The 14691-nt window shown below is 57.2% G+C and overlaps 1 protein-coding gene and 1 long non-coding RNA gene across 3 annotated transcripts in view; one reads left to right on the forward strand and one right to left on the reverse strand.

The window, feature by feature from the left end:
• Window positions 1–2100: 2100 nt before the first annotated feature.
• TCIRG1 (T-cell immune regulator 1, ATPase H+ transporting V0 subunit a3) lies at window positions 2101–14467 on the reverse strand. Of its 2 annotated transcripts, none has more exons than XM_019547337.1 (20): window positions 14452–14467; window positions 12560–12680; window positions 12004–12082; window positions 11395–11624; window positions 10835–10929; window positions 10528–10654; window positions 10093–10175; window positions 9550–9643; window positions 8779–8991; window positions 8299–8449; window positions 7689–7828; window positions 7323–7480; window positions 6676–6766; window positions 6416–6534; window positions 5571–5784; window positions 4339–4455; window positions 3844–3972; window positions 3027–3147; window positions 2673–2847; window positions 2101–2407 (listed from the first exon to the last, which is right to left on the reverse strand). In XM_019547337.1, the coding sequence occupies exons 2-20, from the start codon at window positions 12674–12676 to the stop codon at window positions 2326–2328; spliced, it is 2535 nt and encodes an 844-aa protein (XP_019402882.1). In that variant the 5' UTR covers window positions 12677–12680; window positions 14452–14467; the 3' UTR covers window positions 2101–2325. The 2 variants fall into 2 exon arrangements, with proteins under 2 accessions (XP_019402882.1, XP_019402881.1); XM_019547336.1 differs by lacking the exon at window positions 14452–14467 and adding an exon at window positions 13378–13414.
• LOC109318227 overlaps window positions 13419–14691 on the forward strand; it is a 6114-nt gene continuing 4841 nt past the window's right edge. Inside the window, exon 1 of the long non-coding RNA XR_002103207.1 lies at window positions 13419–13559. This is a non-coding gene — a long non-coding RNA (uncharacterized LOC109318227). The remainder of the gene's footprint in view (window positions 13560–14691) is intronic.

Here is a 14691-nt window from a genome sequence, read left to right on the forward strand (position 1 = left end):
GGGCCCTCTTGACTTGACTGTAAATCAAAGGGGCAAATCCATTCACTAACTAATGTGAATAAAATGCCCCTAGGAAGGGGAAGTGGAGAGCCCCCTTCTGGCGGTGTTGGCTTTGCCCCCCTGCCCCTCCTACTGCCTCCCCCAACCTCTCACCCTCCTTCCCTGCCCTTCTCTCACGCAGGCCAGGGACAGCTGGGCCCCTATTGGGGGTGTTGTCCCGGAATCGGGGTGCCACCCCTTCCACCCAGCTAAAGAAGCAGGAGAAAGGTAAGTCCTCACTTCGGGAGCCTAATAGCTCTGTCACTGGGGATCCCCACCCCCAACAACATGTGGGGAAGGGCGCACCAGGCAACTGTGATGTTGGGTTGAGGAAGGCTCAGCCCTGACTCATAGCCATATAGCCTATGCTGCTCCCGGGCTGGTAGAGCACAGCTAAACCCATGGTGACAGCTGCAGGGATAGCCACTCCATTCCCCCCACATAAAGATGCAGGCATGGCCCAGAGGCTGCAGGGTAGAGTAGACAGAGACCACGTAGCATCTCTGCTTAGCACCTCCTGGGGCCTGGGGCCTGCAGCTAGGTGGTACAAGGGGTGGGATTTGAAGCACTAGTCAGTTTGAGCTTCAACATTGATGGGGTGGGGGAGGCAGCACAGGTTTGGCACTGAGGGCAGGGCTTGGGGCAGTAGTTGGGTGTTGTGCCAACACTGACAGCACAAGCAGGCATGACTTGGTGCAGAGGTTTGGGATACTGACTGGGGAAGGGGTGGGGTTTCACCATGGGGGCAGAGCTCAAGGCTCTTTTGGATGGTGGCGGGGCTTTCACATTGGGATGTAGGGCTTGGGGCTTTGTAGTGACCCCTTCTGTCCTCCACTCTCTTCAGATATGCCCACTGGACACCATTTCAGCCGAGAGAGCACCCCGTCACTGCAGCAGTCCTCTTTCATGCAACCCATAGGTGCCCATGGCTTCCAGGAGCTCCCAACCCCACGGCACCCCCGCCCTGCAGAGCTGGCACCATACAAGCCCCTTGCCTACCATGGTGTATATGTTGGGGCTAAGCCAAGGGCAGCACCCTACCCACTGCCCTCTATCCCGGCAGCCGGCTTCCATACACTCAATGTCTACACCACCAGCATGACCCCTGCCCTTGGCTACAAGCAGCAATGAGAAGCAGGGAGGGTTCCAACAGCCACATGCTCCTTGCACAACAGCTGACGGCCTCCACCCAACACATAGCCTGACAGAAGCAGGATGCAACCTACAGAGCCATTGTAGCCCAGGCCTGTTCTCCCCAGGCCTGCCCAGTCAGTGTCCCCTGGCCAGCAGAGCAGGCCTCCAAAGGGAACTATGTGCAGGCTGCCCCTGTGGCTTCCATCTCCCACTGCTACTACAGAGCTAGTCCCACAACCCTGGCTGTGCCCCACCAGGCTCCCATGTCAGGGACATTAAATTCAGCCATCTCCCTCTCCCCAGGGGGTGAGTCCTCAGGATAGTTCTGGGGGTCCATTGCAACTGTACTGCACCAAGTTTGTCTGTCATCCCTTATAACACACACTTGTTGAGAGAGGTGCAGGGTCCCAGCCTAGAACAGGCCCCACTGTGGCTGGCTGCTACCACCAGGTCATGGGGAACCCTGAGCAAGCAAAGAGCAGAATCCATGAAGCACAATCTGGATTTGCAATGGGTTCCATCCATGAGTGTCACCTCTAGGGCAACAGCCTCCCCTATGCACTGGCTTCAAGAGCTGCCCAGTGGCAGCCGTGGCCACTCCACTAGCATGGCTGCCACTGGACAGCTCTTGAAGCCAGTGTGGTCTGAGGGGGCTCTACCCCTTGTGGCCCATGCACCTGGTTTTTTCTACCCTCTCCACAATTGGTGGGAGCCTAGACAGGGGACGGTGCTAGCTGGTGGCCAGACATGGGAACTGCTGCCCAGGTTCTCTGCCTGCCTTACTGCACTGGCCCATGACGCCTGCCTCACCATGGTCTCTGCTCCACCTCCCTCCCCAGGTGGTAACTTAGAGTAGGGAAGACTCAGGCACAGGGAGCCCAAGTAGCTGCTCACTGGCTGATCCTGTTACAAACAAATGAGGACAAGGCTATTCAACTCTTTAATCATAAAAAAGATGGAAGGAAATATCAGTGAAAGCACCAGGCCTTGACGGAGCAGAGAGGAAAGCAGCACCAGGCTCAGCAGGAAGGAGAGGGGGGTGTGAGGGCTGGAGCACAGCAACCCACCAAGGGAGCAGGGAGTGGCCAGGGAGGAGGTGCCAGCCCTTTGCAAGGGACAGGGGACAAAATGACTGATCTTGGATCCTGCTGTCTATTCCCAAGTATAAGGGGTGAAGGCGAAGGGGTTCAGCTTGTACCCAGCACCTGTGTAGAACTTATTCTGAAATTCCACCCTAGAAACACAGAACAGAGAGGGAAAGGTCAACATTGAAATCAACACCCCAAACCCCTCCTTCACATGTACACCAACACCCCCCTCCACCTCCACTCCAGTGAGGGTATCTAGGTACAATTGCAGTCCAACCCCAGGACTTCCACATCATGGCCCTGTTCACATACTCAGGTCCCTTGAAGGGGTACAGGTAGCACTACCAGGACAAGATGCAATGAGTGGGGACAAACTCCCCGCACCTCCCCAGCACAGGTCAATGTTCTCACCAGTGCAGACGCAGGGCATGCAGGAAGGCTGAGAGCCCTTCCATCACCAGCAGGATGGCCACCGTCAGGACTGCGAAGAAGGCGAAGACAGGCACCAGCAGCACACCACCTGCAGCATAGCTCAGCCTCTGAAAGCCATGCCGCATGACCATGGTCCACAGCACCTCTGACAGCTCTGCAGGGGAAAAATGAGGAAGTCAAAGCCTGGCACATCAATGCAGCTCTTCTTGCCCCACAGTGCTGCCTCTTGCCACAGCCTTGCCAGAAAGCACTGAGTGCCACAGAGCACATGTGTGAGTGCATACACATGCATCAGGCAGAACATGCAGCTCTGAGAGGGAAGGAAACACTCACGTGCATGTGCCAGGCTCAATGCCCACAGACGCAGGTAGGAGGCAGTGTTGGAGATGCAGCCCAGGCAGTACTCGATGGTGTGTATGGCCTGGTGCATGAAGACATCAGAGAACACAAAGTCCTGGGGGCACAAAAGGGGATGAATACCCTTGTAAGAAGCCAACACAAGGGACTAGAAGGGAGGATCTCACACCATGAAGGGAACTCTCAGGCTGGGTCCCACCTAAGTGCAGTCTCTGTCTCCTCCTGGTGGTGGGCTGGTACAAATGTGCTCTGCCTTCTCGGCACGGCTGGCAGCAGGGAGAGCTGCCAGGATGCAGGACAGGGCATGGCCCACTGCATCCTGGTGGCAAAAAGGCCCAGAGCAGAATGCTCCGTGGAGACTGTACCCCACCCCTGTCAATGCCTTTGGGCCCATCCCCCTGCTGCCATGTTCACCCATGCATGGAGCTTGGGGACCCATGCTCAGAGCACTGGGAATACCAAGATGGTCATGGGGCATGCCATGGCTGGAGGTGAGGTAATCCACTCTTGATCAGTCTACCCGCACCATAGCCCTGTCTCTCTGTGCTGGGGAGTTGAGGGGGGTGGGGTGGGAAGTGCCCCACTCCACTTCTGACATGCACAGTGGGTGCAGAGACACTCCACAGGACCAAAAAGTTCTGCTTCAGAGGGCCCTACGCTGGTGTGAGAACACAGTGTCTGGAACACGGTCCCAGCTTGACCTTCCCTGTGGCTCTGCCATCCCCACAATCCTGTCCCAGCACAAGTAGCACTGGCAGGCAGACCCCTCCACCCAATAACCACAGGGACCCACCTCAGTCTTGTGGCCTGGTGCCCCATGCTCCACATCCTCCTTGGTCACATTTACTGAGTTCCTGTGCTCGTGGAGCAGGGACTGGTTCTCCTCAGTATCTCCAGAGCCTCTCAGTAGGGATGGTTCTAGCTATATGAAATCAGGACCAAACATGTCAGATTTGGGAGATGCCCCTGCCCCCACCAAAGAGAGCTAAGCTCCCCTGACTCCCTGCTCTGAGCATCCCAGGCACCTACCACACCCCTCCCTTAGACCATTTCCCTACAAACCTATACCCCCAGAAACTGAGTTTCCCATTTTCCCAATCCCCCCAGGCACTTACTGTACCCTTGCAGCAGACAGCATCCCCCAAAAGAAATACCCCTTCCCCAACTGAAATCAAGCCCTTCGTGCCCCTGAGAACTCACTGCAGGAGTAGCCCCTCCTCACTGCCCTTGGTCCAGGAGTGCAGCTGGACACATGCCCTCCAGGACCCGTGCCCAGCTGGGCTCTTACCCTGTGGGGGGAACTCCCCTGGCGGCAATGCTGGTAGTACTGGTAGAGGGGTGTCCCAAAGAGCAGGAGAGGCACAGAGGCCAGGGCCAAGATCACCAATACCATCTGCACTGTAAGCTGCAGCAGAGAATGGGAAAAGGAAGGTGAGTGCAGGGGCAGAAAGAATGCTGGGCTGCTCTGGTTCTGGCAGTCTGATCTGGTGCAGCTCAGGGGAGACTGTGGCAGGGGGGATGCAAGCCAGATGGACCTGTTGGTCTGCTCCAGGAGGGCAGTGAAGGGGGCACCAGACTAGATGAGTCCACTGATCCAATATAAGTCCACTGATCAGGGGTTGTGGTGCTAAGCAAGACATGAATAGGCCCTTTGGTCTGATCCAGGATGAGAGATGGGAAGAGCAGATGCAGAGGTTGCCAACCATTGTTCGAAGGGAGAGAGTGTCTGTGCAACACCTCTGGCTTTGCTCCATCTTGCCCTGTCCCCTCTGTCAGCAGATGACAATTCCTAGTGTACTGCCACTGCCACAAAGTGTCCATTCTGGGTTGGAGCCTTGCACTCAGGGGAACAATGTGTGCTGAGGCCCTGCTCCAGTGTGAACCTGGCAATTCTGACACCCTCATCCCAACTGGCCTGCTCAAACTACAGCAGACAGTGCATGAAGATGGGCAGGATGGTGAAATTTCCTCCACTGAAGCTTAGACTATAAAGGACAGAGCCCATATGAAAAGATGGCTGCTCCTCTAAGCACTAGGCTGGATCACCAGGCCCTGCCACAGAGGTTCTCAGGAGGGCTGCTCAGACTGGGGTACTGGGTGCAGGAGTTTGCTGCAGAACTCCCATTCCGCAGTGCTTTGTTGAGAATAAAGTGCCTGTGGTTAAGACATCCTTTTTGTGCCTTCCTTGCTTGCCTGTTTTGCTGGCCCTAAAAGGGTTAATCAAGGAGCTCCATTTTCCAACCAGCCAAGAGAGTGCTGAGGCACTGGGATCTTGACAGGGCTGGGTTTGGGGCTCCAGGCCAGCTCTGCTGCATGATCCCACCACCCAAGGAAGGTGTCAAACCTGCAGCCTGCATCAGGGGGCATATCAGAGCTTCTGGGCAGCTGGGGAAGAGGCTGAACAGACCCCTGAATCAGACCCAGGCTGTGGCTGTGGCTTTGAGCCCACTGGGTTAGTACCAGGCAGAGCAGGCAGTCACTGGGCCTGTACTGGCTGCAGCACGTGAGGCAGGTAGTTACCTGTCCCGTGTAGAGCAGGCGGTTGTCAGAGTTCGGAGAGAAGAGGAACATGTCGATGAAATGGATGAGGATGCTGGGTGCCACCATGGAGTTGGCAGCACTGTATGTGATCCACTTGTAGAAAATGAGGAAGACAAGGTAGCCAAAGAGCGCCATCAGGAAGACTATCTCAGGCAGGAACACCAGCACCAGCTTGTACCGCTGCCTGAAGTGTCTGTATGCCCAAGAGAGGAAGCATGAGTTGGGAGCACAGCTCATGAAGTGCCCAGCTGGACAGCCCAGGAGATGCCCTTGGAGGAAGCTGCACAAGAGTCACAGCTCAGCCTGGCAGCAGGAATCCCTATGCAAAAGACAACTCTGGGATGCCATGGAGGTCTGGGACTACACCAGGGGAGTGGGCAGGAGGTGTGTCAGCTAGAACAGGAGCCTCCCAAAGAGCTTTCACCAAGCAACAAGCCCCAGCTCTCCACTAGGCAACTTCCTTTGCCAGACACTAGCCTGCATGCCCCCCCTGCATGGATAAGCAGAGCCATATGGCACCAGCACATGGCCCTGTTCCCACCCACAGTGTTCCCACCCAGTTACTCTAATGGAGACTGGAAGTGGGCAGACCAGGCCCAGCATCTGACCCGTGATAGGGATAGGGCCTCATGCTGATCTCCAACCTCCTTCCTGTGACATCTAACACCAGCAAGGAAGGAGGAGGGGAAAGCCAGACCAAGCTGCTCAGACAGAAAGACATAGGCTACAGTGTGGGGGACCCCCCACTAGGTAACCTGTGCTCTGCGCACAGCTGAGGTGCCCCAAGCACACAACCCTTTACTAGGAGGAACCCAGCAACTCACATGTGGTTGAAGACCCCGAGTAGCACCCCAAAGCTCATGTGCACAATGCCCAGAATCACAGACATCTTCATCTTGAAGGAGTTGAGGAAGTTCAGGTAGTTCTTGGTCAGGCTCCAGATCTGCACCAGAGGGAAAAGGGGTGTGAGGCAGGGCAGGGTGGGGCAGGCACAGGACCCCCTGCAGGGGGGCTTCTGCCCTGCTCTCCACAGCACCCCATGCAGATGGGTGTGTCAGAGGAAGGGTAGTCAGGGAGCACTCACCGGGTCAATCCCAAAGGGGTAGGGTCCTTTAAACACGCCTGTGATGTTGGGGTCCAGGGTGAGCAAAGGATGTTCTGCTAAATATGTTGAGCTGTGGGCAGACAGGGTATCAGTGCCACAAAAAGACTCTGGGGGGTGAAGGGTGGGGTCAAGAGGGACTGCATACAAGTGCAGGGGTGCCTGGAAGTTGGGACATGTGGGAAACCAGGCAGAGAGCACATAGGGATAACATGCAGGGGTGAAGCCACATGTCGGCTAAAGGAATAAGCTGGGCAGATGTCATGGCACAAGGTGAAGAAAGGGGAGAGCCTGACAGTGGAAGAGACGCATGGGGGTTAACATGGGGGAGGCCTGGTGGGAAGGGCACAAAGGCTGGTACAGGGGAGGTTGCATAAGGTTGGTATGGGGTGAGGGGGCTTAGCAGAGTGGAGGGGGAGAAATACATGAAGGTTCCTAGAAGAGGAGGGAGGGCTTGCTAGAGACAGCATGAGGGAGGGGGTCTTAGTGGAATATCTGGCTGGCTCAGGGAGTGGGAAGGGGGCCCAGGGCCTTTCCTTCATCTCCTCAATGATGAAGGGGGCCCAATGGCAGATGGGGGAGACTAGGGAATATAGGGGGGATCCCACTGACAGGAAGAGGGTGCCCACCTCCAGGCAGACTCATTGGCCATGGTGGCCACACTCCAGGCAGAGGGGAAGATGGTGGTGGCCTTGCTGAAGCACTCATTATAGATGAAGCCAGTATATATGGAGAAGGCCCCCATAAGCAGAATGAGGTAGCGTCCCTCAAAGAATGTCAGCCAGATCTGGGGACAAATGGACATCCAGGCAGGTGTGAGAGTCAAAGGACACACCCACCCATGAGGTCAGGACCCAGGCCAGGCCAGACACAGATTCCCTAACTCCAACCCTGCCCAGCACAGGCCTCTGCAGTGCAGCCCCCACACATCCCACCCCTACTTCATGACACCAGTCAACCTGCCCTCCCCCACCATGCCTAGTCCCCAGCCTCACCTCATTCTGTGTCTGCCGCAGGCGGGGGCTGTTCTCATATACCACCATCCAGAGAGCAAAGAGGAACATCAGCAGCCCATGTCCCACATCCCCAAACATGACAGCAAAGAGGAAGGGGAAGGTGATGATGGTGTAAGGAGCTGTGGGGGCAAGGAGCACATCAGAGAAGGGCCTTATCTGGCACAGCCCAGCAAGAAGTGCTCTTACTTCAGTGAGTCCCAGCCTATCAGCCCTGAGGTAGGAGGATGGAAACACAAGCTCTATCCTCTTCTCTGACAGGGCATCAGCTCCATCAGCCCCAGGGCGGGGGAACAGCTGCTCAGGAGAAAGTGGTGAACGGGATGTAAAGCCTGTCTCCTCCAGGGGGCACTAGCTCCAAGGTCCTTGCCTGGCTCAGAGGTGGGCAATGGGGCTCATTGTGCCTTCTGCACATCCAGAGTGCTGCTTCTGATCCAGCCCCAGGATCGGAGGTGGCACAGGCTGCCTGGCTCAGAGACAAGGACAGGACACAGCTTTCCCCCTCAACTGTACCTCCCTTGAAGCATTTGAATATGTTCAGAGAGCTGTCCCCTTTTTCCCAGGGGAGATGGCTAGGTAAGTAAGGCCTTACCTGGGTTCACCTCCTGGTAGCTGGCCACACCGTAAGCATCAACAATGGCCTGGAAGCCAGCAGTGAACTTGTTGGTGCGGATGAGAGTTGGAGGGCTCTCAGAGCTGGGGATGCGGTGCACAAAGGACTCCACTGCCGAGCCACTCTTGTGCTGAAAGGGAAGGGGGCACTAGGACTGAGCACTCAGGGCATGTGCTGAGCCCTGTACTACCACCCAGCACTGCAAGGAGCTGGCACACCTAGTCCTTGCTGCACCCACCCCAGTCTTGGGCCAGGAGGAGGACTGCACAGGAGATGCCCTGCTACAAAGCAAGGAGGAAGCCAGGGAGGAAGACTGGAAAGATACAGCCATCTGGGGAACAAGCCCTGCTGATCTGGGAAAGGGGGAGGGGAAGGCCTCAGGGCCCCAGGAAGAGGGAGAGGAGCAGGAACAAGATCTGATCAGTGATCCTGCAGGTGCAGTACTGCAGGGGGACATACCGATCCATGGCGTAGGGCCTCTTGCACTTGAGGCAGGTCCTGTGCTGGGCACCACACCTCAGCAATAAGACACTTCTCGGTGACACTGAAGCTGCACTGGTTGAGGATGAGGTAGATGGCCTTCATCTTCTGGACCTTCACACGCCACACAGGCAGTGCCTGCACCACCTTCTGCAGCACTTGTGTCAGATACTGCTCTGTCTCCTCCAGCACCTGCCAGATGAGGGAGTCAGTAAGAACACACACCATCCCTTCCTCTAATCCCACTGCCCTTCCCTCCCTAGCTCTGGGGGGCATGCCTTGCTCCTTTCCTGGGCACCCATTAGCTGGAAATGTAGGATCAATCCATATTCCTTAAATTACTTGCTCCCTCCACATTGCTGCCCACAGAGCAGGAATGCAGAAGGGGCACCAGGCATACATGTCCAGACTGGCAGGTGCAGATGGTCTGCAGTCAACCTGGGAACAGAGTCCCAGCTGGGAGACAGGGCCCACCCCAGCCCCACAAGGGGTTGCTCAGTACCAGGGCTCAGGCCTAGTGTTGCCCAGAGGCCCATACTGCAAACCATTAGGGCTCCAGAGACACAGGGACATGCTGGGAAAGCCACTGACAGACCCAGGGATCAGGGCGCAGGCACCAGGAAAGCACCATGAGCCTGTCCTTGGAAGCAGGCCAACCTAGGGCCAGAGAATTCAAGGATCCTTGAGGAATAGGACAGCCAACCCAATGTGTTCATGAGATGGGCAGAGCCCCACCCTGCCCCATCTCACCGAGGTGAGGTCCTCGATCTGCGTGAGCAGCCCACTCAGAGTCTCCTGCCGGTCAGCCTCCTTGTCAGGATAAGGATACATGTGGCAGTGGAAGCTGGGACAGACACACAGGCACATGAGCTGGGAGCACGTTGGGGAAATTTATGGTGGGGAGTGGGAGAGAAGGCAGGGGCCTGAACCTGAATGGAAAGGATGGGCAGACAAGCCAGCTCAGAGAGGGAAGGTGCCTCCATTGTGCCAAGGGGAGTCAACTAGACTACCAGGGAGCCCCTCAGAGTGACAGGGTGAATGCAGCCTGTTCCTGTTACCCCAGAGAGTACAAAACAGCCATGGTGGGTACTGCAGAGAGAGGACCTGCCATCCCTCCCCCTGGGTTTACCCAGACAGAAATGGAAGAGCTGCAACATGACCCTGCCACCAGGAGCAGTGGGAATTATGGTCCCTGGCATGGGGCACAAAGAGGATGAAAGAAAGGAGGAACTGGCAGGTAGGTGGATGAACAAACAGACAGACAGTGGGTGAGAGGAGGTGGTGTCCACTAACCAGTCTGAGATCTTGCGGATTTTCTGCCCAATCTGCTCTCCCCAGTAGGAGATAAGGAAGATCACCCAGGTGATGCTCTCGCCCTGTGAGAAGCAGGGGGCAATATATCACCCATGGCCCCTCTACTGCAGAGGGTCAAATGCCTCTTCACAGACACAAACAGACCACCAGATACTATGCTCTGGCCCCCTAGCAGAAACCACCCTCTCACCCCAAGCTCTTCCCTAGAGACACCCCAGGTGTTTTGCACCAGCCTCTCTAACAGACATTTCCTCCACACTTCCCTGAAGGCATGCTTGCACCCACCCATGTCACTTCACACGTCCTCCCCTACACTACCCCATGGCTACCTGCCCTTGCCTCCCCATTAGCTCTGTCTGAGATCCTTAGGATGTTTTGGCCCTCCTGCCTCCTACCCCACCCCTGTGCACACACCGTAGCTGGGTCTTCCATGGGCTCAGCCATCTCCACGAAGTTGGCGATGAGATACCCACGGCAGGCACGCCACAGCAGCCGCTCGAAGGAACTCACCCGCCATGGGTGGATCACACCTGCCACAAAGCTGTGGGGTGGACACAGAGAGGGTATGGGAGGGCTGGGATCTGGGATAGAGCAACCTCACGGCACTCTACTTTTGCAGGACACACCCCAACCCCTGCTTTGAGGTAGAACCTGTACCCCCTAACACACCCCCAATACAGCTCACCCCTATACATTCCTCTCTGCATTGTGAACAACTCACTTGATCTTGAGGTCAATTCGTTGTGCCATGGAAGGGTCAAGCAGGGGGTCACGCTCAGAGTGGGCATGGGGGCGGGTGGGGGAGCCCAACACAGCCTGCCCCACAGCAGGAAGAGATGGAAGGGGAGAGGGAGAGAGACACCATGAGGTGAGCAGCCCAGCACCACTGTACCACCTCTCTTGGCAACCAGTGCTAAGATGCCCTTCAGTTCCCCTCCTTCCCCTAGAGCCCAGCATCCTCCAAGAGCAACACCAGCTTACCCCTGCCCAACCCCACTGCCAGCCCTGATGACAGGTCTAGGTCACCTACTCACCCTGTCCCACCCTCAGGCTGCCCTGCCCTAACTCTGCTCACCCTGGCCTCAGAATCGCTATACCCCTTACTTTTCTGTCCTTACAGATGCCAAGGCTGCCCTTCCCTTGCTCACTAGCCTCTGGCACTTCCTTGGCCCCTAGCCCTGATCCCTAACCCTAGGCAACTTTGTGTGTGTCCAGCCCTTGTCCTGTGGTTCCTACGCTGCCAATTCCCTTGGCCTCAGGCCCCAGCCTGAGGGCACTCACCATCTGGCCGGTGAATCGCTGCCCCTCACGCAGGACCTGGACGTACTCTTGCAGCTCCCGCATACGCCCATGCAGCGATGCCCGGTTGCGGCTCACCTCCCGCAGCTCAAGGGCCAGCTGCTCCGACTGATCCTGGATGTGCAGGGCATCTCGGGCCTGCGGGGCTGGAGGGCTTTCGGTGCAGGGAGCTAGCGTCAACCCTGCTTTGTGCAGCTCTTGGTGCAGGAATGCTGCACAGCAGGGAAGAGGGCCTTAGCACCACATAGGACTGCCTCAGCCCTGAAACCCCTCCTAAATCAGCCAGAACCCAACCCCCAGCCCCAAGACAAGCCATCTCCCACACAGGCCCCCTCTCACAAGAGCCCCCTCCCCATGCAATGAGAAGCCCAACCCCCACTCTCAAAAGACCCTACTTTATAGGGTCCCTTCTATTCCCAGGGACACTTCCTAAAATTCCCACTGTCTCAAAGACCCCTCCTATATCTCACCAGCATCCTTGCTGTCCCAGAGAACCTGCCTGTCCATCCCCTACCCCAGATCTCCCCACACCAGGGGTTACCCCGCCGCCCCAGGGTACCCAAAGGACACAGATCCTGGGTGGTCACTCACTAAAGGTCTTCTCCATCTCCTCGCAGCGCCGCACCTCCCCCACATAACGCCGCTGGAAGGCATTGGCTGTGGGGTTGAGCTTGGGTGTGAAAGAAGAGGGTGCAGGTCAGTAGCAGTGGGGACATCCAAAAGCACCCGAATATACCCACCTGCCTCCACCCCAAACATATCTCAGGGACCAGACCCGCCCAACCATCTCCATCTGGAACCCCCATTCCATACCCTCCCAAGCCCCACCAGCACTGACACCAGATCCCTGACACCCCCTAGACAGGGGTGGGCAAAATGCAACCTGCCAAGCCATTCTATCTGGCCCATGGGGCCCCTAAAAAATTTAGAAAATTAATATTAATCTGCCCCTGGCTGCCTGTCATGCAGCCCTCAATGGCTTGCCAAAACTCAGTAAGCGGCCCTCCACCCAAAGTAATTGCTCGCCCCTGCCCTACACCAGGACTGAAAACCCCTGTCCCTCCCCACTCCATCTCACCTTCCCTTCTCTTTAACGAGACACCCACACCCCTCAGGACACCATGCCCGCCTTCCACCCAGCACATACATCTCTGAATTCCACAAGTCCCCGCTCGCCCAGCTCGCTGACACAGGAGTACGCTGAAGCCGACTGCAGGAAGAGTTGGGCCAGGCAGACCTCCTCACTACGGAACATGGACCCCATGGTGCTGCAGGGAGAAGAGAATCAGCAACCCAGCAGAGGGGCACAGACACTCATCCTGCCCCTCTAGGATCAAGTCCTCACAGTCCAGCCTGAGCATGGGCACACTGGCATGAGGGGAATAAGCACTTCCTACAGCAAGCAACCCCATGCATGGGAAGGGGAAAGAGGGCCAGCAGAAAAGAGAGAAATTGGCTTGCAAAGGGAGAAAGAAGGCAGGAGACAGAGGAGCCATCAGGGTGCCGGAGAGCAGGAAAAGAGGATGCAGTTTGAAGCAGGTTCAGGCTACAAAGCTGCCCTTGATTCCAGCTGGCATGTTTCCTGGCAGCTGGGGACAATGGAAGCTCACCTCTGAACTAGTCCTGCCGGCAGTGGGGCAAGAGTGTCCCAGCAGCAAGGGCTGCTGGCTCTGACTGCAAGGAGCAGAGAAGGAAGCTATGCGTTGAGTCACATGGGGCTTTTCCACACACAGTGCTTGCAAAATATTTTCCAGCAAAGCTACCCCCCTCCCTTCCCCCAGCTCAACCTCAGCTGCTCCTGAGTCAGGGCCACTAGGAGGGGGGAGGAGGGCAGGAACTGGACTGCCCTAGTTGGGACAGTGGGGGGAAAGGCAAGGGCAAAGCGTGCAAAGGGGCCCTGGGCTTTCCCTAAGTAGGACAGGGTGACTGCAGCTCTGGGGCAGTGATGGGGAAGCCCAAACCCACCTCAGGCTGGCCCCCTCCCCACGTCTGGTCTCCAGCCTGCAGCACAGATGTGCAAGGAGCCTGCAGCAGGAAATGCCCCCAGCAGCACAGGAAGCGGTGGCACAGCAGCCATGCCAGACTGGGTGCCAAGCCTCTATGGAGGCACGGAGCTGCCTGACAGAGTGCGGGCTGAGGCTGCATCTGTGATGGGAACAGAAGAGCCAGCATTTCTGGAGCTGTTAGAAACCCCAGGAGCCCAGCTGAAGGGCTCGGGCACTCTGCTCACCCCTCCATGCTGCTGGGACACCAAAATGGCTGGCACATGTGACAAACCCATCACTCCCCTCTGAGTCTCCATTTCTCTTTCCATGCCTTAGCAAGGCACTGACACAGCAACCAGCCAGATCTGGCTCCTCCCAGCCCCATGAACAGTGCCAAAGCCCATCCACTCCTAAGAGCTGGGGACATCTGTCCAGGGAACGAGGTAGCAAGACTTAACACAAGCCCAGGCCTAACAACAATGCCCACTTACCGAGGGTTTCCATCCCCTCCACCAGGCCAAAGAGAGGAGCAGCAGTGCCACCCCTTGGAGAGGGCAACACCCTCCCCAGTGTGCACCACCAGCCCTGGGGTATGACTGCATGGGGAAGTGCTGGCATGTCCCCACCACCCTCCAGCTGGTCCAGCTGCAGTCAGGGGACCCAAGGCTCTGCACCAGTCCAAACGCCAAATCCATAGTGCCAGGCCCGTGGCCCAGACAGAACACGTGGGACACAGGAGTCAGCAGCCCACTGTCTCCAGCTCAGACAAGTCTCAAAATCCTCCACTGCAACCACCCCATGTGCCACTCTGGGACAACCCCTTGGGACAACTAATGAAAAAAACGGGATCAGAGTGTCGTGTGGGCCAAAGGGGCAAAACACAAAATTAAGCATGAAGCGGGCCAGGATGCAGGACAGCAACACCCCGGCCATGCCAGGAGATGGGCTGTGCCCGGTCTCCACCCACCCCAGCCAGGGCCAGACACAGTAGGCGGCTGCCCAGGGACAGAAAAGAGGTCCCAAAAAGGGTGAAAATAATGGTGATTCCCATTACCTCTGGCAAAGTGGGGCCTGATACTACAAGTTTGCCAGGAGTCTGGGTGCGGAGCTGCGCCCAGCCCTGCTCGGCGGCAGTCGGAGGGGCCCCAGTCTCCTCAGCTCAATGGGAGGGAGGTTTCGAGGGGCCGAGCCGGGCCCCGCAGCACAGCACGGGCCGGGGGGGGGAGCGGGGAGGCGAGAGGGGGCCTACCAGGCCCGCAGCGGCGGAGCGGCGCCCACGAAGGGCAGCGCGGGC

The sequence above is a fragment of the Crocodylus porosus genome, unplaced genomic scaffold (genome assembly GCF_001723895.1).
Source record: "Crocodylus porosus isolate Cpor-Errol unplaced genomic scaffold, CroPor_comp1, whole genome shotgun sequence".
NCBI classification, from domain to species: Eukaryota; Metazoa; Chordata; order Crocodylia; family Crocodylidae; genus Crocodylus; species Crocodylus porosus.